The sequence below is a fragment of the Musa acuminata genome, chromosome BXJ1-9, assembly GCF_036884655.1.
Source record: "Musa acuminata AAA Group cultivar baxijiao chromosome BXJ1-9, Cavendish_Baxijiao_AAA, whole genome shotgun sequence".
Classification (NCBI taxonomy): Eukaryota; Viridiplantae; Streptophyta; class Magnoliopsida; order Zingiberales; family Musaceae; genus Musa; species Musa acuminata.
Genome location: NC_088335.1, coordinates 3,503,800 through 3,529,901, shown reverse-complemented (window position 1 = coordinate 3,529,901; position 26,102 = coordinate 3,503,800). Strand labels below are relative to the sequence as shown.

Genomic DNA, 26,102 nt, shown 5'->3' with positions numbered 1-26,102 from the left:
GCCAATTGTTAATTTTGAGTTGATGTTCAGCTGTGCTTCGGTTGTTCATAACAAGGGTTTGGGTTTCTAGAAGCCCATAACAGGAAACCACCGGTCTTCACCCGACTAAGGCTGTGGTCATCAGCACTTTCGTCGGCAAGGGCGTGACCGTTCTCACTACAATCGATCTATTCCAGATCACTCCATAGTGGCTACATCCCTCTAATCAGATTAGTTTCACTTTATCTAATCTGATCAGATCAGAAGGTAAACAGCAAAGACCACTTCATCAAATCTGATTTATTTGATCTCTTCCATATTTGATCTATATCAGATCTGCTCCACCTCATCCATCGGATCTGATTCGTTTCAAATTTGATTGAATTTGATCAGAAGGTGACATTTCATTGTGTTTAATTTGCTTGATCTATTACAGATCTCTTCCTTCGAATATCAATAGTATTCGACTAACAACATATTTATCATCAATATGTCTTCTTTCTTGAGTTATGACACTCCGATTGTTTTTTTAATCTAGAAATAATAATTCTTCTTAATATACTAAGGTTATATCCGATATCGTTCTAATTCTCTTCAAGTTATCCAAAAGTGATAATTATGTATTCTAACCAGTATAGTTCACTAAGTTTTTTTTTTTTTTTAATTATGTATTAGGCTACGTCAATAACTCCCTCAATTGTCTATCTAAAAATATTTAAATACTAGAAGAACCAACCATAATAACAAATCCTAATCATAAATTATGATTACGTTAAGATCATCTTATTCTACAAACCATTCAAGCCTTAATTACTGACTTTATGGCATCACCAATCTCTTCATGTTGCAGAAGTATGATCCAAAGTTATAAATCACTTTCGCTAATCATTCTCCGCATATTAAGGCTTTTATCTATCTTAATAAAAATAATTCAAGGAAAAACTAATATTACTAATTATATGTAAAATCTAAAAGTTATTATATATGATTTGATTTTAATATGTCATCCCTAAGTGATGAAGAAGTCATTATTCATATTCTTAACAGTCTAAAAGATGAATATAAAAAACTAATAATAACAATTGACTTACTAATTTCACTTGTATGATAAGTTAATGATCAATGAAGTGTATCTACGATGAAAAAAGAAAAAGACGGGACCAACTATTATAGCTTAATTCAATAAAAAAATCTAAAGAAAAGTACAATCAACGTAATAAGAATTTAAACAAATGATCAGACAAAATACCTTTTAAACTGATAACACTTAAGAGTCATCATCTTCTATTTCACTATCAATGCTCCAACTATAATAACAACTTTAGCACAAACAACTTAAGAAATAATTTTAACTATAATTATCAATAGTTCTAACATCCAACAATAAGAGATCATCCGGCAACTATATGACAAAATTGAACAAACAACAGAAGTTTTTCGATCCTGATCCAAGTGTAATGCACACAGCATCATAGATGATGTTTTTGTACTTTTTCTCAATCGAGTGATACCGAGGTACAATCGAGTATATATCAATAATTCTTCATCAATTCTGGTATAATTAACATAATCCAGTAATATCACTTAGCCTGAAACAACAGACGAAACCTTGCCTGATCCCTCCCGCCTTCGTCTGCTACTTCTTCGTCCATGCCTTCTTCCTTGCTCCTCCGACTCACATGGCCTCCATCGTAGGCGACCGCGACATCAAAGGCCTTCCAGCCACCCTTTCTTTACATGAGATCACCTGCTGACTGCTGCACTCTTAACGAGCTCGTATCCCTCTGGGAGAAGAAGAGCGGCAAGACTCTCGAGAGGAGCTACGTCCCTGAAGAGAAGCTCCTAAAGAAGATTCAAGGTATATGCTCGCTACCTCGATGCAGATTTCTCCATTCCCATTCAACTTGCTGCTCGCTGTAGCTCGCTCGGTCTATATAAATGGAGAACAGACCAACTTTGAGATTGATCCAGCTGTTGTGGTGGAAGCTTGTGATGTTTATCCGGAAGTCAACTATGTCACCGTTGACGACTTCCTGACCAAGCTTGTTGAAGATATGCATGCCGCTATTCACTAGCCTCTCCTCTTCCTCCTCAAAAATACTACGCAAGATGGAATTAAATACTTACAGGTTGAGGTGGACTCGATTAGAAACGTATCCTTTCGTGGAGAATTTTCAACGTAGTTAAGACATTATTAATACCTTTGCGCGTACTTCTATTGGTTTCAACATCAGTCTTCGATGTATATAGGAAAGGTTATATAACGAGTCAAAAAGAAACTTCACCAACTCGATAGCATTTAATTCAACCAACTATTAACTCTGTTCAACCGTCTTCGCCCCAACTAATCCAAAACAAAGAAACGAGACAAACGCAATCAATAAGGCTCACAACCTTCTTCTCCTCCTCCTCTTCTTTCCCCAACTCATGGAGAAGAAGGAGCAGACCAAGCCCGTCGCGGTGTCATCGCCTTCGGCGGACGCCACCGACGACGCCGCTGCCATCGGTCGTTTACCTGCGCGGCGCCTCCGCAAGCGCCGGTGCGCCCTTTTCTGCTTCCTTTGCTGCGCGGCGTCTGCGGTCATCGTAGGCGTCGTGGTGCTCGTCCTCTCCTTCACCCTCTTCAAGGTAAAGGACCCAACGCTCACCATGAACTCCCTCGTCATCGAACGCATCGACCTCGACTTCGGCACCGACCGGAGCCGCCCGCTGTCGATCAACGCCACGCTCGACGCCGACATCTCCATCGAGAACCCCAACATGGCCTCCTTTCGGTTCGGCAACAGCACCACCGACTTCTACTACAGCGGCGAGACCGTGGGCGTGGCCTACGCGCCGATCGGGAAGGTGCCCGCCCACCGCACGGCGCGGCTGGGCGTGCGGGTGGACGTGCTCGTCGACCGCGTCGCCACGCAGCTCAACCTCACGATGGGCCTCCTCAGCGGCACCCAGCTGCAGCTGACGAGCTACACGGACATCCGAGGGAGGGTAAGCGTGCTGGGCGTGTACAAGCGCGACATCGAGATGATGCTCAACTGCAGCATCACCATGGAAGTGTCCATCGCGGAGCAGCAGATAACCGGCACCGATTGCTTAGCCACCGTGAAGTGAAGAGCAATTGCAATCAGCTGTGTCTTCTCGCCGATCGTTTCACTGATTCAGTTGACCGCACTGGAGTAGCCTAATAATTACTTCAGCTTGTTTGCCGTCACATTCGATTCATTTGTGTTAAGCCTTGTTTGTATTAATCTGCTTTGATTCATTTGTGTTAATCCTTGTTTGTATAAATCTGCTTTGATAGTTGTTATTACACTGGGCCGTCGACTAACGAGTCGGCTTGACTTAGATTCAAGATCGAAAGTATAGATCCTTCCTGGAGAGATGATGTCGAGAGTTGGCGTGAGACGTGAGCATAGAGAGCCAATATGGAGAGTTGGCCTGCACGTAGCAAGCGCAGAGAAGTGGCTTGTACGAGGGAGCCAATTGATCTGGGCAGATAGACTGCCTTACCCGTGGGGGAGTCATCTTGTAGTGTCAGGAATCCTACACTACGAGTCAGTACCGGGGCATGACCCTTTCTTCAGTTGTGGTGCCAGCAAAGAGCGAGTACAGGCTCTCTTTGGAAAGTCGGGATAGGCAGAGATCGTGGGTTGATCCCCAATCGGTGGCTATAGGTAGTTGGCGGGAGCTTTCATACTTTTGCTTAGGTGGCCTCCTTAACTCGGGTGTTATCATGAGTTGGTAGTACTGGCACTTTCCCTATCAATAGTATTTTAATTTTTATATGCTACTCAATCAGACAATCTTCATCTGTGGGTGACGTGACAAACTCGATGCTAATTTTTGATGTTATGAATCATAGTTATTATATTTGTGAAAAATATAAATAATAGAAAATACATTATAATGTCACCTTCTACCTGTCTACCCACGTGGGTAAGAGTTCAATAGTTATGGACTGCTCTCACCTTTATTGCCCCATGTGGAAAAGAGATCGAGGGGAGACCGTTAGAGATTGTCTTTCTGCAAAATATTTTATTAAATATTTTGCCCCTTTACAACCAAGTATAAAACTCATCTTCAACATAATAAGTTGGAGGTTTACGTTTTTTTCACTACTCGTGTTCGTACTCATATATCTCGGATTACTAACTTGGGCATTAGAGGAATCAAGTCGAGAAACATACATCGACCTCGATCTTCATAAAAGTGGTACCTTAGGAGCTCAGTGTTTCCATCTCGAAAATACCTCAAACAATTCTACGCATATGGGTATAGACAATATCGAGTTGATCGTAACTTTAACGATTTCTTCTCTCAACATTTTTTGTGCTAAAAGAAGGGTCTGATATTGTAGGAACGCTTACATGTTGACCCTCTCAATGAATACTCGAACGAGAAGACTTTACCCTTAACTTATAGTACTTTCACTCAATGGGGGTGGCAATCACCCTTTTTGCACATGAACACATTCACCTCGATGTAAACATCGATGTGATATTGGTGTTTATTTAACAACTTGAGCCCTGCATTCCTAGGCCACATGTTTGTCTCTGCTAAAGTGTCATTTAATCTCATCTAACAAGTGCAGATGTTAACGAGCATGATACAAGTTGTCACAATTAGCCCAATAAGCGTGCCACCAGCTTAACTGTGGTCATCGGCTCAACCATCACCTGCATTGACACTAATCGAAGTTTCCCTACCTAACATGGTGCTGACATCTCAAGAGCATCGTATACCCGTTGAACGTCCAACTGAGGGGGCACTTCTCTCCCTAACCATGGAATTCAGTAAACCACACTACCACTCTATCTTGCTTGACTCTGAGACCCAATTAATTGATTCGATAGAGGATTCCTTGCAAATCAAACTATAGTAAATGGATCGACGTTTGGAGGAGATGTGATGAGAGTTCCATTAATCCAAAGGAGAAGCGTTGGTCGACCCCACCTTCGATCAATCGTCATTCACCTAGAAAATCTATGAAAAACTGATTATAGCAAGCTTTTGCCTCCTGTCATTGGAGACATTCGATAACAGTGCCAACTTGATAGAGCATATTATAGCTTTTTGTGTCCAAATATTATTGTATGAGACTTTGGACATCCTGATGTACCACACCTTCCCAACCACACTAAGAGACTTAGCATAAGAAAAATATGCGTAACTGAAGCCACTTTCTATCGATTCTTTTACAAAGCTCATGAGGGAGTTCGAACTTCACTTCCTCGAGAATATGTGCCTGAGGTTATCGGTAGCAACGCTTCTCAGACTTAGACAACAGGAGAATAAAATACTTGCAGACTGTCATTCGATTCACCAATAAAATATGAGGCATGATAGATGCTCATCCATCGCTCATAATACAAACCTTCATGAGAGGGCTCATATCCTCTCGTTTCTTCTCGACTCAATGAGTTACAAGGCCCCCGTGAAAAGAATACCCAAGTCGTTACGCTTGCTAAAGTAGCATCAACTCAGGCCCTGAAGGAGAGTTGGTCATTGGTCAAGATGCTACCAACCTAGACCTTTGAGGAGCATGACATGATTATAGTTGGGGAAGAGCCGAACTAGATAGATGAGATCCTATCCTTAAAAAAAAAAGGAATGCTACTGACATACCCCACATTGGCCCAAAGAGTCAAGCATGATTAAGTATAGTATTACATAATTAATAATCATTTATATCGCATGTCTTTTAGCTAATTATTACTTATATGCATAACACCATAAGAGGTCAAGAGGGTGCTCATCAAGGTGCATGAGGGTATTTGTGGGAAATACATTATTGGATGAACCCTCACCTTCAAAGTACTTTGACAAGAGTTTTACTGGCCATAGATGTCAGAGGTTTGCGCGGATACAATATCAATTAGTAGTTCTTTTAAGTTCGATCGATTATGAATGACCCTTCACCTAGTAGGGTATGGACATCCTCAGACCCTTTCCACTAGCCTCGGGTTAACGAAGGTTCTTTAGATCTTTTCCACCAACAAGTTGAGAGACTCATATAAAATAATATCATTGCTCAATTCAGAATTTCAAGAGCCATACCGACAATAGAACTTAATTCAACAATATAAAGTTTAATGAGTTCTGCCCATCCTACGGAGTTCAACTAAGGTTCAGCTCAATAGCTCATCCATAAACCAACTTAGAAAAGTGGGTCATTGGGGCAAAAAGTACTTGGGTAGATGAGCTAAGATGTGTTACCAAGTATCTTGTAGGCCTCTCGGATGACACATAAGACTGAGTTGGGAGAATCATCATTCAACTTAGCTTTTAGCACCAAGAATGTCCTACCACCCAAGATTATCTTTCCAACATATCGAGTTGAGAATTTTGATAAGAAAATCTTCAAAAAAGGACTTCGAGTCGGACTTGACTTAATCAGCGAGGTCAAAGCAAAAGCATACCTAAAAGCACTGAGATATAGAAAAACGGTAATCAAGTTGTATGACCGAGGTGTTTACCCTTGGAGAATTGGACCAAAGGACTTAGTGCTTTAAAAAGTTAGAGTTAGCGACCCAATTAGATCTTATGGTAAGCTCAACTCGGAAGGGTCATATCGAGTTATCAAGGTCATTTGTGATAGAACCTATTACCTTAGGAAGGGGTGGTCTTGTCGATGACATGACACATTATAAACTTAAAGAAGTTTTACCCTTAAGTTGGGGTGACTATGCCCCGAACATCAAGCATTAATCTACTATATCTTTGGCATCGGTTGTAAGGTGTATGTATATTTATAATATATCAATTTTGCAAGTTGAGGAAAGAAAGTTTCATTATTTTAAATAGGATTACATCAACTCAGTCAAGCCTCTAATCCAAAATGAGATGTCGACCTACTAAGATAGAAGACTGATCGGACAGACATAGTCGATGATACTACAAGTAGAAGACATAAGGAACAAGTCAAATAGACAAACCCGATGACTCAATATAAACCAACATAGTATGAGATAATAGACTAGGTGTTAAGGTGAGGTGGTAAGTCAGGACCGTCGTCAAAAGGCAATTCGAGCACCATCGAGATGTTTTGATCCTCGGGGTAATCGGTGAATGGATCCTCCTTAATCTTCATCCTAGGATACCTTATTTTGAAACGGGCTAAAGGGACATGGTACTCATATTGATATGAGGTGACCCCGACCTCTCTTGATCCCTCCTAAACCCAATGGAGGTATTATATTCGATGATTGCCTCTTTTTGGTACCTTGGTATCATATATTGCTTAGACTCCAACACCTCCTTCAGGCCTTGAACTTGTTGGCCATGGCAACTTGATCGACGAGCTTTGAGTTGTATGTTTTCTTCAAATCCAACTATGTATAAGGATCCTCGGTAGTGTTACTCCACAACTCCACAATCGCCCTATATTTTTTGCCCATCTTGCAAACCCTCCGATATGGATTATAACGGTATATTCGAGATCAAGTTTGGTAGGTCGGCTATATGCAATACTGCAAGGGGTAAGGATTTGCCCTTGTAGATATTAAACATTGATCATTGCCTCTCTCTTTTTTTTTTTTTCATAAGAAAGATTTTAAATTTCAAGAATTCTAGTGCGAGGAAGAGATATTTCGTTTGATTTCTCTCTAGAAATATGCTCCCTCGATTTCTCTACCACAAAAGGTGAGGTGCAAATAAGAGAGTATATCTCACCAAATATCTCCTTATATTGATCTTAATGTTGATGGAACACTCATGTTTACACCTTAATGGTACTATCGATAATCCTCTATATATATATATATATATATATATATATATATATATATATATATATATCATTCGGATTGATCCAGACCTGAATGTCTTTTCCCTGACAAATAAGCAATCATCGTAATACGAGCGATAGTGACATTATAATAGAGTTATCATAGAGTTGATCATATCGCCTGACATGTCCGTTCGAAAATAAAGGAAAACACGACAGGGGACGTGGGCCCGCTCGCCATGGCCACTTGCCGCGGAAAGCATCGCCAGCCCAAGTATAGGTTTGTGGGCCCGCCGAAAGCACAGCTCAAGAATCGGTTAGTGGGAGGAATCCGTCCTCATCTTTTCTACCCCTAATAAAACTGACAAGCTATCGCCGAAGGAGTACGTGGATCAGGTACTCCATACGGGTACGCGATAGGACCTTTCGGCGATTTCAAGCTTTCCAGCCTCGGTCCTCCCAGTCTCTCTAGAATCTTCCTTCGTCTAGTTGCCGCCCACTTGTTGCCACGTTTCACCCTTCCATTGGCCATCACACTGATGCAATCTCCAGCCACGTATTGTTATGCGTCCCAAACAGGTGGACCCCATCATTTGATCGTTTCCTAAGTCGTTCCTTGTTTGCCTCCGGCAGAAGGCACACTCGCACCGTGCCACGTACGGGCGTCGGCAGTGGTGACGTTAGCAAACGGAATCCCGTCCGCTCGACGTTACGATGTTTGTGCGTTGGGACGATCTTGACGCCGTCTAGTTCTGACGGTCCGATCGCTTCTGCGAGACACTGATAATGGTGCCCTCCTCATAGGCCGCTCCTCGAGAAAGACTCAAGTCGTGGAGGGACAGAGAGGGTTTCCGAGGCGATTGTAGCGATGGCGGAGCATGGGGAGGAGACGCTGATCGAGCAGATAAACGAAAAGATCCATGGCGACGGTGACTCGTCGTCGTCGGATTCTGATGACGAGAAGTCGAAGGCGTCGGTGGTCGCGGAGGCCGTCAAGTCCAAGATCTACCACCTCTTCGGCCGGGAGAAGCCCGTCCACCAGATCTTGGGCGGAGGAAAGCGTACGATCTCCCTCTTCCGTCTCTTTTATGCCTTCAATGTGTTCGTTTCTTGTTTCGATCTTGCTTCTTTAGATTCTCGATGCCTGTTCGAATGCGATCTTGGGTAGTCTGATTTACGGAGTTCTATCGATCTTGACAAATTCGATCTCCATCTGTAGGCTAATTTATTTAGGGTTTGCATCTATTTTCTTGAAAGGGTTTTACCCCCATTTAACCAACCACCTTCAAACGAAAAATTTCAAATGAACGTAAAACCCTAACTGGGTTCAGCAATCCAGGGCGAGATCTTTAGTGAATGTTTTGAAGGAACATGAAGCCCTAAATTGGTTTGTCGAGACACCAGTGATGATAATTTTGAAGTATAGAGATTTCAATATAAATTTTGTAAGTATAGAGATCGGGATGCTAAAGAGATCAAGCTACAAGAGCTAATCTGTAATTAGCCTGTATAATCTTGTAGCTTTATATAAACGGTCAATAGCTTTATGTTGATATGAGCTCTACAATAATTCATGTTTCTGAATGTTTTGCAGCTGCTGATGTTTTCCTGTGGAAGAACAAGAAAGCCTCTGCTGTTGTGCTCGGTGGGGCCACGGCTATCTGGATCTTGTTCGAACTAATGGAGTACCATTTGCTTACTTTGGTCTGTCATTGTCTTATACTGTCCCTTGCTATACTTTTCCTCTGGTCCAATGCTACTACCTTGATAAACAAGTGAGATCATCACTGTTGGTTTTGTTTCTTATGATCCGCTAATGAATTACATGAAATTGTCTGATTGTATTTGCTGTGCTTTACTCATGGTAGGTCTCCGCCTCACATTCCTGTGGTGAGCATTCCTGAAGATCTGGCTGTGAACATATCGCGTTCTCTCACATATGAGATCAACAGGGGTTTTTCTGTTTTAAGGGAAATTGCGACAGGACGCCAACTGAAGAAGTTCCTTGCTGTATGCTCCCTGATATAGAAGAGAGTTTGGAAATCTGAGTTACTTTGAATTGGTCCTGATTTCTGTTTTGGCTTCAGGTGATTGCTGGGCTGTGGATTCTTTCAATCATTGGAAGCTGCTGCAACTTCTTGACTTTGTTTTATATTGGTAACGTGATATTACTATTTTTATAATATATACTTTGGTTTGCATTTGCATTGCATCTGAAGACGGTTCTCCTTTGTTTTATATGAAGCTTTTGTGACACTGCACACCGTGCCTTTCTTATATGATAAGTATGAAGACCGAGTTGACACGTTTGCGGAGAAAGCAACAGTGGAGTTCAAGAAGCACTATGCAGTTTTTCATGCCAAATGTCTGAGCAAGATACCTAGGGGGCCATTGAAAGACAAAAAGTTCCGATGAGAAAAATGGTATTCTGTGGTCCCCCACTTGGTCACTGATGATTATGGTTTTCCATGTTATAGTCATTTTATTTTTGCTGTTAACTCTCTTCTTTAATCCTTAACTAAGTGTCTTGTCTTTTTACAGTTCTAGGGTGGTTGCTGGAGTGGCCTCAGGTTTTTATGACGTGGTTTGTATTTATGTTGGCATTGTTGTACCAGGCATGAGCATTGGATTGTATTTCATTCTATAGATTGTATATTATGGCTCTATACATGTAATGTTTAGGATCATATGGGTGTGTTGGTATCAGGTTTTTATGGGGTTTGTTAGTCATTCTGCATGTCATCTTGGACGATTTTATAACCAACCAGATGTCACAAAAATTACCATTTTGTGGTTGTTGCAGTGAAGATCTCCAATTCCCCATGCCTTCCTTTATGGTCAGTAAATTTTCTCCTTTACCTTCTTACATATTAGAAGTAATCATCAATGAGAATACGATATCATACATAAAATTTATTTATGCCATTTGACCGACCCATTTAACTAGCACAAGATTGGAAATTTTGTTAAGTACAGCATCTGGGAATGTCGTAGAAGATCTTATGGGACTGAAACTTTTAATCACCTGACAATTATGGCAATCTTGTGCTTTTTCTTTTTCAATGGGATCATCAGCTTTGTCTTTTTGTTTCTTTTTTTTTTGTTTATTTTTTTTACGTTTGGAAATCTAATGAAGTTGGTCTGATCTGTTTGCCTTTTTGTTTTGGAGTGTTGATACATTGTTCAAAGATGAGGTTCATATCATCTTTTGGTGCTAAGTTTTGACAGGCTGAATCTTGATGAATCAGGGACAATTAACTAAGTAGGTTAGGTACCTTATTGTTATATCTGTTGATAGCCTTATGTGAATTTGCTTGCTTGTTTGTTTGTTTGTTAAGTTACATGGAAAATTGAGTTCATGATAGATCTAAGGTAAGTTGCATTTTGATTTTTGATGTGCCTGACCCTTGGTTTCAAAGGAAGTGTCATCCTTGATTTTTGATCGAGGATGTATACATATACATATACATATATGTATGTGTATATGTATATGTATATTGTGCCTGTGGCCTTTTATGCTTTTGCTTTTTATCCGGTCAAAATATTGTTACTTTTCTTATTCGTGCTCCCACTTTTCTTCTGGAAGATTCAAAAGTCAGGAGAAAAGCAAACTCATCGATCCTCACAGTAACTGTATGAGTTTGAATTAGGATTCTTACTTGAAAATCGAATTGTTATGCTGGAATGGGTGGTTGATTCTTTGAGCATATAAAAGCTATGAACGGTGTTGAGTTTGCAATTGCCAGTTTTGTGAATTGATGGTGATAACCAGCGTTTATAGTCAAACACGGAGTTTCCTACTTTTTAAAATCTTCGATGCTTTCTTGTCAACAGATATTTCTGCTTTGTATAATTTTAAAATATTTTACCTCCTTTGCACCATAAAGCAATATAACTTTTTGTCAGGTATTTACGATTAACTTAAGCTGTGCCATTTGGCGGATGGCGGATGGCGGAAATGTCATTTGGGTCCATTAAGTTATTCAAACAAATTGTTCGAAACAGAGCAAAGGTTCTCCAACTTCACACTGCCGGAAAAGACGTCGTCACTCAAAAAGGATATTTAATTTACAAATATAGACACAAGCATTCATGATCAACAAAATAATAAGAAGGTATTTTTCTCATATGAACAAACAAATGATTTTAACGGACAAATGGAAATGCTGTGAAGTCAATAATAGCCGGTTGGCGGTCTTGAGCGACTACTTTGGGCTGGGTGAGTCGAGGCTGAGGATGTAAGCGGCACCGTGGCAAATTCACCATCCGCATGGTCAAGGATCTGGTGGTACCTTCTTGGAGGGGGAGTTGTGGATATTGTTTGTCCGGTAGGTGAACCGGAAACACTACTAGTCTGTAACTTTGATCCATGCTCCAGTGGCGAGCTCGTGCTCCTCCTGCTGGACGCCTCCGAAGATTCCCTCTTCTCTCTTTCTTCAGTTTCTTTAAGAAGAAAATCAACCCATAGGTCTGCAAAAGACTGCCAAACAAAAATGAAGAGTGAATTGAGACGTACGTACAACAACACAATATGCACATGGTTTCAACCTTAGTACGAGAATTCATGTTTGATTAAATTAAATTTTCTTTTAAAAAGAAAAAGAGAGAGAGAGAGAGAGTGTGTGTGTGTAGTAGATGTGGTAGGAAATATTTGACCTGATTATCCGAAGCAACTCTGGATGATGTTTCAGGTGAACTTCCTCCCAAAATGCCTCCGACTAGGCGACCTGGCAGACCCAGTACACCCCTAACAACACCTTTGCCTGCAGCATGCTGAGCAAAACCTATGCTCTGCTTGTCCTCCTCAGTAAAACCCAGCATGCGAACCATAAGGTCCAAAACCTGTGGACACCAACAAAATTTGCAACACATGTTCCATTCTAAATTGTAAAAAAGATGAACCTCAATTTTCCCTGTGACAAAAAGGCAAATTTACCTCCTTGCTGTGATTCCTCTGGAAGTATGTCACTAGCAATTTGATCACTATTCGCCTGCCAGGAACACACCAGTATCAATCAAATTGACTATTGTATGCCCAATTTGGCCAAACAAGTATTTTTGGAATTTTCACATTAAGCGTGCATGCATGCATGTACCAGAAAAAAGACTGGTAGGAAAATCAGGTAGTCTAGCGCTCGAAAGGTAATACTTCCATTTCCTTGCACTACTACATGCTTCATTTTGCTAACTGGTAAGCAAGGCATTTATCTGATATATGCAAGTGGAAAAGATAAATGAATATACCTGTCAACATGGTTATCTGAATCCAGTGACATCCTATTTAGTGTTGTTACACTCTGCTCAAGAGCATGGCGCAACTTTGTGTTGTCCTCCTCAAGCTTCTGTATGAAGTTCTTTCCCTCTGACAACATCCTCTCAGTTTGTGCGAGTTTAGCAGCTATTTCTTCTTTTTCTCTTTTTGCTATTACCAGCTCTTGATTTGCAACCTATATTTTGTCCCCACAACTTCAAAACATTAGAACTATTTAGAGCAAAGGAGCATAAAATGTCTCACTTGGAAACTGCTAATAAAAAACAAAAAGGAATATACATAATGCTTGCAGAGATGACATCCAAATTAAATACTATAATTTTTGACTGCTTCACACAAACCATCCACAAATTTGATGCCACTCTTATTTTAGGCTCTGATTTTGATCCCCAAGATCATGAACCAAACATGCAAGGGAAACCCTATGGCAAGCCAAACATTATATGGTATTCAAGTAGTAGATGAAGTTTACATCATAGTGCGTCAACCAAAGATATGAACATGGATGGAAGCTTCGTGGATACAGAATCTTAGGACAGATAGGTAACCGAGTCCTCAAAATGACTACATACTTGATGAAAATATCAACTTCAATAGAATCGTCAATCTTAGAAAAAGCCTTCGCATAACATCTACTAACAAAAACAACAAGAAGCCACCCCCCCCCCCCCCCCTTTTCTTTTTGCCCAATTGCAGTATATCAGTCAAACCCCCAGTCTGCACCGCTTCTGGCAGACATCTGCATTATACAGAGTGAATATGCAGGGACCAATTTGCAGCAGGCAGCTTCAACCATGTATTGCCCAATACTGTTCAAAATCAGTTGAACCAATTCGGTTCAGCCAATTTCTATAGGTTCTGAACTTTTTTCTAGTATTTGATCACCCAGCTTGCTCCCACAATAGACCGTCAAGCACCTTCACATTTCTGCTGCTTGATAACCTCCCAAACACCCCCGCAATCAAAACCCCACCAGTAATTAGAGACTCATTGGTACAAGGTAAGAAGATTTTTCCCCTTTCTTCGGTTCTTTTTGCTATTCAGTGATGCTACTGCACTGCTTTGTTTTTTTTTCTTGGGGATCTCTATAATAGATCTATCACCTTTGTTAGTCTAAAATAGATATAACATCATCAAACTTCAAGCACCAGGCCATTTCTATTACATGCCAATTCTGCCGACCCAACACCCTCTTTGTCTGACGATCCCATACATCACCAACCTCCAAAATCCCACTAACCAATGGCCAGCCCACACTGGTTAGAGTTAAACTATTCTCTGGGCAGAGGTTTGAACACTGATATATAAACAGTAGAGAAGATAAAATACTCAATAAACAAATGACAAAGTGAAAACCTACCGATGATAAGTATGGCAAAGGGTGCAAGAACTGATTGCATCAATATATATATGTCAGAAAGATACAATAAATTCAATTTTCCAATCATACCTTCAACGACTCAGAAAGTTTAGCAGCTTCTTCTCTTGCCCTTGATAAGTCTCTTCCTAACCGTTCCTTTGACAGAAAGTCCCACGAGTCAGTAGTATATCTCAGTCATAATATAGGATCTAAGAGACAGATCCTCCAAAGAACCAATGAAACAGAGGTAAAAACATTCACCTTGGCTTCACTTTCAGCATAGTACTGTCCAAGGGCTGTCTGAAGATTTAGCAATTCAACATTTTTCGAATTGACTATACTCATACAGTTAGCAAATTTTTGCTTTAGATCACTAATTGTTTCATTTGAGTTACGAAGTTCATCAGATTTTAGTTTCTTAAGCTCGTCCTTTTTTGCTATTTCCTGCCTCAGAGCCTTCTCCAACTGCATTACGTGAGCTCTTTGCTGTTCACAATTTGCACGAAGATCCTCAATCATTTTAGTGTCCTCATCCATCTTGTCTGAATCCTCAAGTTCCTAGATATCAACATATCAAGTGAAAAATAATTTATTAAATGCCCTCACTTAGCTCATGGATATTCAACAATGCAATGCTTTGTTGATAAATTCAGACAGTAAGTATCATGTAAACTAAAAAATAGCCACAAAAGAATGCTTAATTGGGAGTTACATGTAAAAAAACACTTAAAAAGAAATCTTTGCAATTTCCTTGGAAAGGCTTTTTCGTTCTCATAACTCATCTACCAAATGGCTTTCATGCAGCCTTTTTTGCTTAAAAATCTAGAAAACATGCTATATCTTTAGCCAACTGCCAAATTGATAATGGTTTCTTTAGCAAATGAAACCTAGCAGGTCAATCAACAAAGAGAAAATAGCTAAATGAGTCATAATGTGCAATGTGAACAATAATATGGATATTTGGATCCCATTTTCCCCTGATTATTGGTGACAGATAAATGGATATTTCTTTGTTGATTCACACCTAATTATCAGCATCCTTGCCTTAAATTTCTTAAAATTTTCTTTCCTCCGTGGACATAGATCATGCTCTCCACATTTTTTATTTTTCAGAATCCAAGGATCTAAATCCTGGGATTTGTCATCACAGGACAAGATAATTCCGTAGTTAGGGTTAAAGTTGCAAAAAGATTGTATCTTGCAATGTTAAGATGAATTACTTTATCCTAACTGGCTAACTCAAAATCAATACCCTTCATCATTTAGTTTGTTCCTTTATGAAATATCAAGCTGAAGGCTACTTAGACATGTAAAATGTTAGACAATACTTTCTTTTTGAAAAACAAAAGTGTAAAATTGAAAAGAAATTTCATCATCACCAAACCCAAGTCTGCATATGCATTAGTAACTAAGTAATTCACCCGTTCGACCATATTAATTTGGTGAAGTTTTTCTTATAGTTCAGAAACTCTAGGAAGTAGGACCATATAACTTTGTCTTAACAATGTTCACAAAGTAGTTGCAGTGACAGATGTGGCTTTGCAATTCATATGATGTAGCTTTTCATTGTTAATCTCAAGTTAAATAAATATTCATAGGTAGACTTGGATAGGATCTTCTATAAGTATTTTTATTTTGGTCAGCACATGATATCCTTGAAAGCATCTAACTGATTTAATAGCTCAGTGTGGAGGATTTTAACTGAAGCAGTGGCTTACATTTGACTGCATGGAAGTGATTATTTAATTTGATGGTCTCAATGTGGAGACTGTTGAAGCAGCAGTTGAATAAGAATTGGTGGTTGCATGAATTCATCATGTCTTGACTGTTTGTCCTAGTCCCTACCAATAATATGATCATAGAGATTCAGAACAATGGTGTGCATATCATTCCAGTAACACATAACAGTGCAGAAACAGAAATTGTGGTAGATCGAGCGTCGAGGTGAACTAAATCATTAACTCTGTACATATCAGGTTGCAATATGGTAGCTTTTGTCATGACCAGAGAGTCTAGAATCTCTCATAAACCAAACATTAGCATGCAACGTCTCCAAATTATATTTTTAGAAGCCAGAAAAAGCCTAGGATGTTAAATCAAAACTTTATAATAACTGTTAAGCCAAAAATAATAGTCTTGAACTCTAAATTTTCATTTCCAAGAGACAATAATATGATATGACTTGAAAAATGACTCCCATTAAGCATGATAACTTCATAAAAACTGTCTTGATGAGGTACTCAATTTACCAGCTTTCTTTGATTTGGTACTGAACATTGCTTGCAATAAATTTACCAGTTAACTTTGATTTGGTACTCAATTTGTTGCAATAAATATACCAGATTTCTTCATTAAATGAAAATGAAAGCTATGAAATCTCATGCTAAAAATTAGAGATCTGATTCTTGTCATCCACAATGAAAGGTACTATTTACGAGAAAATACCAAATAATCATGCATGGCAGTAGAAAATACTTAAGATATTCTTTTAAAAAAATAACTTTGTGACCAGATGTGGATATTCTTATATATAAACAAAATGTCTCAAAAACAACTCAATTACTGAAAATTTGAAAATAATTGGAGCCAGTAAACTTTTTTGAAGATACGTGAATAGCCAGATAGTTTGTCATCAATGTCAATAGTATATCCTCAGGGAAGAAACAGGGAAAAAGTTACCTTCTCTAGTAGGTGTTGCTTGAGTCGAGCCAATTCATGTAATGCTTTGTCCCGTCCTTTGCGGGTGTCCATCAGTTCTTCCTCCAACCTCTTTATTGAAAGTGTCATCTTCTCCACATCCTTTTAAGTTGAAATTAGTAAAATGTTTTTTAGTTACAAAACATTAGTACCATTTTAACAAAACAGAATGTCTACCATCTTTAAATATCCTATAACAGTCAAAGATGATTAGCATCGACTAATATCAGTAGTTTCTCAGTGCAGATAAGTTAGAGAAGATTCAAAAGACACAAAAGTAAATAAGTGAAATTTCAGGTTTTGCATGAAGACATGGTTAAGACCTAGAGTCCTGGACAAATGATTGTCCACTGCAGTAACATGATCAAATACAGCCGGTATTCCTTAATGAACATAGTTCGCAGGAAAAGCAAAGCACATACGAACATTATTAACAACAGAAGCAAGAATTTAATAATCTTATACTAGAATAAACTCAGTGTTGTAAAGAAATAAAATTATATCAGTCAAGAATTAGACTTGGAACAATTTCCGAATAAACATATGAGTTCTTATATTTACTAAAGATTTAGAAGCAGCAGGAAGAGAGACAAACAAAACAGATAAACAGATCATCAGACCATGAAGGAATGCAGAGAAGCACAATACATGTTGTTCCTGCCTTCCTGGTGCTTGCAAACTTATCTTATTCACAAAAGATTTTGAACATAGTCATTAATACATCATAAAAATAGGATAAAAAGAATGTACAGAAGTGAGAACTACCTCGGTAGTGTCAACTGCCTTCTCAGATGTACTCTGCACGTGTAGTTTTAGATTCTGTTCAAGTTCATCCTTCTCTATCTACACAAAGTTCAAAAAGAACACTCAAAGACACTCAAGATCTTGGGCTATTTATTAAAACTATACTTTGAAGAGATCACATATGTCAGCAAAAGTAAGAACCTTGAGTTTGGCATTCTCCTTCTCTAAAGTCACAATCAAATTTTTTGCATTCTCAAGAGAAATATTAGATTCTTGTTCCATGACTCTTTTTTTCAGTTCTGCATCTAGTTGTCCTAATTCTGATATCTTCTCATTTAACTCCTTGCGCAACTCTTTCAACTCAATAGAGCTCTGCCAGTTAGAGAAAAAAAATTATATAACAGAGAAAAACAAAAGGGAAAGATGGATGAGAGAGTAGAGTACCATGCACGCACGCCTATCAGAACATAAGCATCCCCACATTCATTTTCACCCTATATATACAGCTTCTACTGAACTACAAGTTGAAAGTACATGCATTGACTATTCAACACAAAATAGCAGCTTTCAGAAGTTTGTGTATGCATCATGTAGTATAAAGGTCTCTTAAAACAAAAGGAAACTACAGAAGAAATCAAGGTAACTGGAGAAGAAATTGCTGCACAAGAATTTAAACATCAATAGAGTAACACTAATTAGAAAACCTCTAAGATACTTGATGAATTGAATATTTTGAAAAATAACTTACAAGTAATTGGGTGAACAACAACAAAAGAATCTAAGTTGACAGTCAAATTCAAGCAGCAGAAAGGTGACCTCCTTTAAATGATTGGAATTGTTGGTGGTGGCAATCTTGACCAGAATACTGGTCAACCCAAGCAAACCCAATCTCACTGATTTAGGCAAATCCAAGCAGTCAATTAATTTGGCCTCAATTTAGTTACTTCAAATAAATCGACCCATTAGAGGCTTGGAATGAAGAATATAGGTCAACTTGTTTTCCATGATAACCATATATAAATAATATTTGATGCGTAGGTCAGAAAATAGGAATTGGGATTGGAATCAGCCAGCAACGATATGATTAATATGTGCTAAATTGGCCGGATTGGATTGGTGAATCGGAATCAGCTGAAAATTTTAAAATTAAAAGTCATAAAAAAGAAGACTATAGTTTAAAAAAGGTCATAAGAAATTATAATGCATTTTTTAAGTTTGCAGTAATCTATACCATCACAGGTTTTACCTAAGACCTTGCAAGACTAGATGGCACGAGCAACAAAAGCAGTGATGGAAAGACGCAGCAGGCAATGCATGGGCATGAACAGCCAACTATTGTCAGGAGTCCAGACGGCTGAACCCTCTTAACTGTTGGGAACTAGTTAAGATAAATTGCGCTATTCCCTCCTCTTTCTCTGCTTCATCTCCTCTTTATTCAATCCTCCCATCTCCTTGACTGGCTTTACCCACTTCTCTGATCCTCCCCTTCTTTCTCCCACCTCTTTCTTCCTCCTCTCTTCTATGTCCTCTTTTTCTTTATTTCATTCAATCATGATAGAGGAAGATTCCCAGGTGGACTAGCCAAAATTGTATGTGCCTTGTTAGAATCAACTGATTTTGAAAACTATGCTTTCTTTCATCTAAATCTCTCTCTTCTTCCCTCCTTCCGCCTCTTTCCTCTTATTTTCTTCTTTTGTGATCGTCAAATTGGCTAGGCCAACAATGGTTGAATTCGATCAGTTCATACCAATTTGAGCAATTTCCTATGAGTTGAGAAATCAATCAAAATTGGATCAACCTTGGATGATAACAATACAATAGGGTATAATATAGGAACTGGATGATACTGCGAACCATGGATTCATGACTGGAAGGCATTATACATACATGAAACCTATGTGACCTAATAAAGCAGTCACTGATTTAACCAATTTAAGGAAGAAGTAGCAGACCTTAGAGGCATGGGTTAAAGAAGGCATTAGTTTTTATCACCATGAAGTTAAAATTTCCAAGGAAAGATGTACACTTAAGTTTAACATTTCTGAGAAGCCACATAAATTAATTACCTGTGTAGCACATCAGGACTTGAGCAATTGATTAAGGAACTTAACAATTGTACAATAACCTATGTTATACTGGACAAATGCAAGTTCTAAGAAATTGTAAAAGACAACATATCATACTGAAGATTCAAATAACACTCACCCTCTCCTTATCCATCTTGAGATCATTGATATTGCTCAGATAAGACTCATTCAGCTGACGTTCCTCTGTAAAAAATTAAATGTATAAAGAAAAGAATGGCCACTAGAAAGGAAACTATGTAATGGGATAATGAATATGTAGGAACAGGGTAAGATTATACCTTGCAGTTTTTGTTTTAAGGTTCCTGCATTTTGACATTCTTTGTCAAGTTGTGCCCTTAATCTTTCAATATCAGCCTCAAGACTTGACTTTGATGCAGCCGCAGATTTGTTTTCATGAAGCAAACCTGGACCTTCCTGTATAGAAATTATATGCATGCATAGGCTTCTTTAACATATTTATGAAGATAATATAGACTCTAATATGCAGTACCAAGAAGTTCCTAACATTAACAACTAGTAAGAAGGGCAAAACAACAATTATAAGTACCTTTCCATTGCCATGTGAATTTGCATGTTTTTGCATTGCCCCATTGCTCAATCCATCCTGCCTAGGGACATTAGACTTCGGTGTATGATTTCCTGTAGAATGTGAGTTTTCTTGAGAAAAATGTCTTTGTCGTCTGCCAGGTGAATGTTCAGAATTTCCCTGTAAAAAATTTGAAGTTGTGTGATTGAAAATTGTTTCAATGAAGGTGGATAAATGAAAAACCATTCCTAGTCCAGCCCAAAGGTCTAAATTTTTTACCAACATAAGAAATGAATGTGCTTTAAATAATATAAATTATTGATCCTATCTTTAGTATAAGTGGAAGTAAATCAGAAGCAATACTTTTCCAAGGAGCAGTATTGCCATCAACAATCATTTGAAATAACATATCAAAATAATGGATAAGCCCACCCACACCAAAGAGAAACAACTAAAGGAAAAAATTGTCTGCTAAAATTTAAACCAAGTAGGCAGGAGAAAGGTGAGGTTTTAAGATGTATTAGCTTACTCAAGTTGTTAAACACATCAAAAATAATATAACAGAATAAATAATATCAAATTTTCATCATAATTCATGTCCAGATCACTGGGAACACACATGTAGGACAAATGGTGACAAATGCTATTACTATAACTTGAGATTGCAAAGGGATTCATATTGGAAGTTATGCATACTGGATCTATCTTTAGTCTCGCTTGAGATGAAAGTATGACCCTAAAAAAAAATTGTAGAATTATATCGACGGCCAAATTTCTTAAAGAAAGAAAAATACAAAGAAGGGCCTAAAACACAGCTGAAATTTTAGGATGATAGTTTGCATTTAGCTATCAAGCAACGAACTCAAGGTTGCTTGACCCAATTCCTGCAATTGGTTTATTCCCAAGATGCAAAAGAAAACACAGAAAAAAATGCAATTAGTAACAGTTTTAAAGGAATTAAATAAAGAGATTTAATGAGAGGGGAAGGAATATTATAAAGATGTGTTCTCTTTAGGGCATCACAGCCTGTCACACTTTGACTGGCCTCCTAGTTCCTCCCCTAAAAAAGGCACCTCCCTGGTGCCACCTGACCTCCATGATCATATGATCATACTGGTGGAGATGAGAGGACACCTAGGAGCACAACACCCTCAGCAGCCACCTCCAAGAAAAAGGCATAGATGAGGGTCACCACCATCAAAGGTTGACATAAGGTTGGTCAGCAGGGCACAAGGTGCCTGAAAAATTCAAAGGTTGGCATAACAGTGACAGCAAGAGATGCCTCCATCACAAGAATAGAAGGCTGAAAACACAAAAGTTGATGTAAGAAGGGCCAACATGGAATGTCATCGGCTCCACCCTCCAATATGCAGCAGAATGAATGCCTAGTTGGAGATGGGGATTTGGGGATGAAAGCGGGCAAACTTGAGGTTCAATGCCCTTAAGAACCTGTGTGATTTATTGAACTGTAGCTTTTGGGTCCAAAGCAACTAAACAACTTATTAACATTGATTAGAAAATAGAGTGATACGCCACAAATATCCACCAGAAGAGTTTATAAAATATATATGGTTCAAAAATATGGTGATGATACTAGTACATACACAAATACAAATAGAGGCAAAAACCCATCAAAAGCTTCAATGTTGTTTAATTAATAAGCAATTTAACATACATAAGCAATAGGCCTTATCAGTATGTAAATGTTCAGATAATTGACCAATGGAAGATTTTCAAATGACAGTATTCACATACGAAATCATTAAAGCAAATCATCAAGTGACGTAAGCATCAACATAGAATTACCTTCAGTGCATTAGAATTATTTGTTAAAGTTTTGTGACTCTCATCCCTTGATGGATGTAATGCAGAAGCCTCCAAACTTTTCCTCAAAGAACCATTTTCCTCACGAAGTTTAGAAAGTTGCTCCTGACAAACATGATGAAAAATAGCTAAATGCAGTAAGCTTGTATTCAGTTTCCTGTTTGATACCACTATAGTAATTTGGAGGCTTGGAGCAAACCTAATAATCTGATTAAAAGGTGAAGAATAATGTCAAAGATCCAAATATTTTCAAAAACTAGGAACAACACATGAACCTGTAAGGAAAACCTAGTATATACCTATAAATATCAAAGATAACCTAAAAAGAAATATTATTAAAGAGACTGGAAACCAACATATAGATGCAAATTTGATAAAAATAAATAATTATTGGAAAAAATTTTCATTGAACCCTGTTAGCCAAGATCAGAAATGACGAATGAGATATGATTGATGCCCTTAGAAACAAGCTTTTGAAGATGACACATGCCAACACAGTAGGCATGAACATAAAAATCTATACATAAGCACAAGGCATCTGAAGTAGAAAACTTCAGTTTTTTCCTTAAGATAAAATTGACAAGAAAGACAGATTCATAAAAAGGGCCCAAAAAAGTCATCAATTGGAGACAAAAGAAAATAAAAGAATATAAAACTAAGAAGAGAAAGATGTGCAATCAACTACCTCTTTCTCCGTTAGTATAGCAGCATAATTCACCGACAGTGCCCTAATTTCAGCCTCAGATGCTTGAAGCTTCAGGATATCAGCTTTATATTTGGCTATCTGCATTTGAACAACGGAGAATGAAAAGCAATCAAAGTTGAGCATGCAGCTTTCATCAAAAGGATACTAGACAAAACACCGGTTGAACTAAAAAGATTCAACAAGCTGGAAGACAATGATACAAATGCAGTAAAGAGAACCCAACTATTATTCAAAGGGACCCACCCACGGTTTCATGAAGACCCAACTGAAACTTGCGAAAACAAAACACAGGGAAATGAAAAGGTAATGATATAATTTAAGATCAATATGATTGCAAGTAATTAATTACTTAGATGTCTGATTTTTTTTCTCAGACTACCCAGCTCACAGAATCTAATATTCTGGATTAAAGTACTAACTTATCTTATGCTTCATAAATAATAATGCCAAATATGCAATTCAACTAAAGAAAGAGAATGAATACCCCTCAGGTCAAATCATGTTCAACCTTGTAACCCATGAATGGACGACCATTTTCCATCAGCAGCTCCTTTCTTCCATTTCCTCCCCTCCTAGGCTCTCTTTCCCTCAATCTTCATCCCCTACCCTAAACCTTTGTTAAAACTGGTACATCCTCCCTCCTACCTCTCCTCAGCACCCTCCTCTGCCCATGTATATCACCATATTTGTCCCCTTTGCTTGTTTTCCCTTGAAAAACCCCCTCCTTGATAAAAAGAAGATTAAAAAAAGGTCCAACATATCTCTTTCTCTTTTTACTTGGTTAGGCTGTGCATCTCTTTCTTCAATATTCTAAACAGATGTAAAAATGACAACAATGAAGGAAATGGCATACTAAACCATTCAAGCATGACTTCCTTTTGCCCTTTTAAAGTCAGCCACTCAAGCATGTGGCCTCTGCTCTCTAATCATACTAAACCAGTTTGGTAATCACCATAATTAATTCATCATCCAACAGGCAGATGAAGACAACTCTCATACCTCATTTTACAGTGGTTAAGACATCTTTAGCAGATATTGCAACACTTCTTGTTCCGCATTATAAGATACATGCATGATAATTTTCTTAAGTCCTTTCCATGCTGACACCAAGGTAACAAGAATCAGTCTGGGGGTGTTTCATCCATCGCTCTCAACTTTCTCATAGAATCTTCAGGCTATAACTTCATATTTTCACTCGAGCCGAAATGAAGTTTCAATCAGCAGAATTTGCAATCTCTATTTTATTGGGCTTTTTATACTAATAAAAGTGTAAAACATTTCAATAATGATACATTTGCCATATCATGTAAAACTAAAACCTCCATTTTCAAAACATGAGATTCTTGAATTAACTCAGTCACACGTCCTAAATTGTTTTGTATGTTTTGGATATAGTCCTTCATAAGAAGACAATAGCATTTTATTTTTAGACATCAGTGCATACGGTGAATCACTCCAATTATGTAATTATACAGGTTCAAATTCAAAATCAATAGATATCCACATCAGCAAAGGGGGGGATAAAGAAGGTGAGTCACGCAGGTGGTCCATTAAAACCTGAGATCCTTAGGTTCTCCTCTTAAATGTCGAGCGTCAACCTGAAATCCTGGATCGATAGTTCTTAAGTTTAAATCAGCAAAGGACTCTTGAAATCTCAAGATCATGAAACTCAAATTGCCATAGAAGATGAAGGACACCAAGAATCAAATATAACCAAATTGACATAGAAGACACAAGATTCCAAGAACTCCAAACGCCCTTGATAGGAGATCAGCGTGTAGCCTTCACAAATTAAGCATACCTCGTCCTGGGGTCCGGAATCAACCCCATTGGCGGTGGGAGAACCAGTCGGGGGCGAAATCCGAGACAACCGCCGGGGAAGCCGACGTGCAGAGGCCGGTGACTCACCTTCTGAGAGTCGGGACCGGGGGGCCTCGAGCTCGTCGGCGGTGTCCAGCACCTCGTTGGCAATCCGGGAGAGGCTCTCTCTGTAGGTGGCGATCGAACTCCGCATCCTCCCGTCGCTCTCGAATCCCAAGACGCCCGCGGGATCGCGATCGAGAGGGGGATGGGCGGAAATCCTGGGCGAGAATCGGAACTCGAGAGGGTTTCGATGAGCAGAGTCGGGACTCGAGAGAGCGAGAGAGAGAGAGAGAGGGTTTCGATGAACGGAGTCGCGGGCAGATCTGATGGAGGAAGAGGAGGCGTTCCGATGGGCTTCGATTATAATTCTTTCTTTTCCATTTCTAACCCTCGAGGGTGTTGGAAAAGGGCAGGGAAGTCTTGGGGTCTTCATATATAGGAGGAGGGGAGTAGGGTGGTAGCGTCATGTTGCAGATTGACGTTCAAATCAGAGTACTTCAATGAGTAAACGAATCTCAAAGCTGTTGATCGCTTATTATTTCTTTTTCTCTGATCTTGATTGATCGCATTGGACGTGTCACCGGAGGCTGCGGTGTCGGCGGTGCCTATTAATTTCAAGGGCAAATGTTACCTTCAGAGACGTGCGAAGATTAAGTATTAGGATTTTTTTTTTGTTTTTTCTTTGGTGGAGATTAAAGTCGGGTTAAATGTTGGAATTATTTAATTAAAAAAGTGTTATCTTTACCTTTATAAAAAAAATATATCGATGTATTTTTAAAATCAATCTATATTTTATTATATTTATATAGTATGTATGTTATACATCCCAAAACATTCTATTTATATACAGTGAATTTACCTAAGATTAAAAAAAAATCTAAAGCATATATTAAGGATGCCTTTTATTGTGTGTCAGGAAATTATTGGACTGAAATAGGAATTTAATTCATGAACAATTATGCAAAATAGCTAGCTACTATGGAGTCGTGAAATCGATGTCCAATCGTCAACATTATAGTTATGGGTAACAGTTCATGTTAATGTCAAGAACTATCAATTGGAGCATCAAACGGTATGACGTGTAAAGTCAGCTGACCTCCAAGCTAGAGTTAAATTAACATTCTCGTAAGATGAAGATTTGGTTGTCATATTGGCGATCAAAAACAAACTAAACTTATAAGTTTTAGATACTTACATAATTTTTTTGAATAGAAAACGAGATACGAGTCTTGAGCAGGGTCTGTCGTACCGAACTGTACCGCTCGATACGGGCGATACCCGATATGTACCGATCCAACAAATTGTCGATACGCGGACC

The 26,102-nt window shown here is 38.6% G+C and overlaps 3 protein-coding genes across 3 annotated transcripts; 2 read left to right on the top strand and 1 right to left on the bottom strand.

Moving 5' to 3' along the window:
- The first annotated feature begins 2,358 nt into the window (after positions 1–2,358).
- Positions 2,359–3,289, top strand: LOC135594203 (uncharacterized). The gene has a single exon (XM_065084610.1). It carries the CDS (start codon positions 2,407–2,409, stop codon positions 3,088–3,090), a length of 684 nt encoding a protein of 227 aa, XP_064940682.1. The 5' UTR covers positions 2,359–2,406; the 3' UTR covers positions 3,091–3,289.
- Positions 3,290–8,499: 5,210 nt separating this feature from the next.
- On the top strand, positions 8,500–10,507 carry LOC103997015 (reticulon-like protein B2). Its single transcript, XM_009418135.3, has 6 exons — positions 8,500–8,766; positions 9,300–9,480; positions 9,574–9,715; positions 9,793–9,862; positions 9,951–10,128; positions 10,247–10,507. Exons 1-5 carry the CDS (start codon positions 8,574–8,576, stop codon positions 10,118–10,120), a joined length of 756 nt encoding a protein of 251 aa, XP_009416410.2. The 5' UTR covers positions 8,500–8,573; the 3' UTR covers positions 10,121–10,128; positions 10,247–10,507.
- A 1,227-nt stretch (positions 10,508–11,734) lies between these two features.
- On the bottom strand, positions 11,735–25,194 carry LOC103997014 (golgin candidate 4). Its single transcript, XM_009418134.3, has 15 exons — positions 24,723–25,194; positions 22,901–22,999; positions 22,198–22,320; positions 20,413–20,571; positions 20,144–20,279; positions 19,984–20,048; positions 17,980–18,150; positions 17,800–17,877; positions 17,017–17,136; positions 14,599–14,895; positions 14,428–14,493; positions 12,950–13,152; positions 12,642–12,696; positions 12,362–12,547; positions 11,735–12,185 (listed from the first exon to the last, which is right to left on the bottom strand). The coding sequence occupies exons 1-15, from the start codon at positions 24,933–24,935 to the stop codon at positions 11,880–11,882; spliced, it is 2,277 nt and encodes a 758-aa protein (XP_009416409.2). The 5' UTR covers positions 24,936–25,194; the 3' UTR covers positions 11,735–11,879.
- Positions 25,195–26,102: the final 908 nt, after the last annotated feature.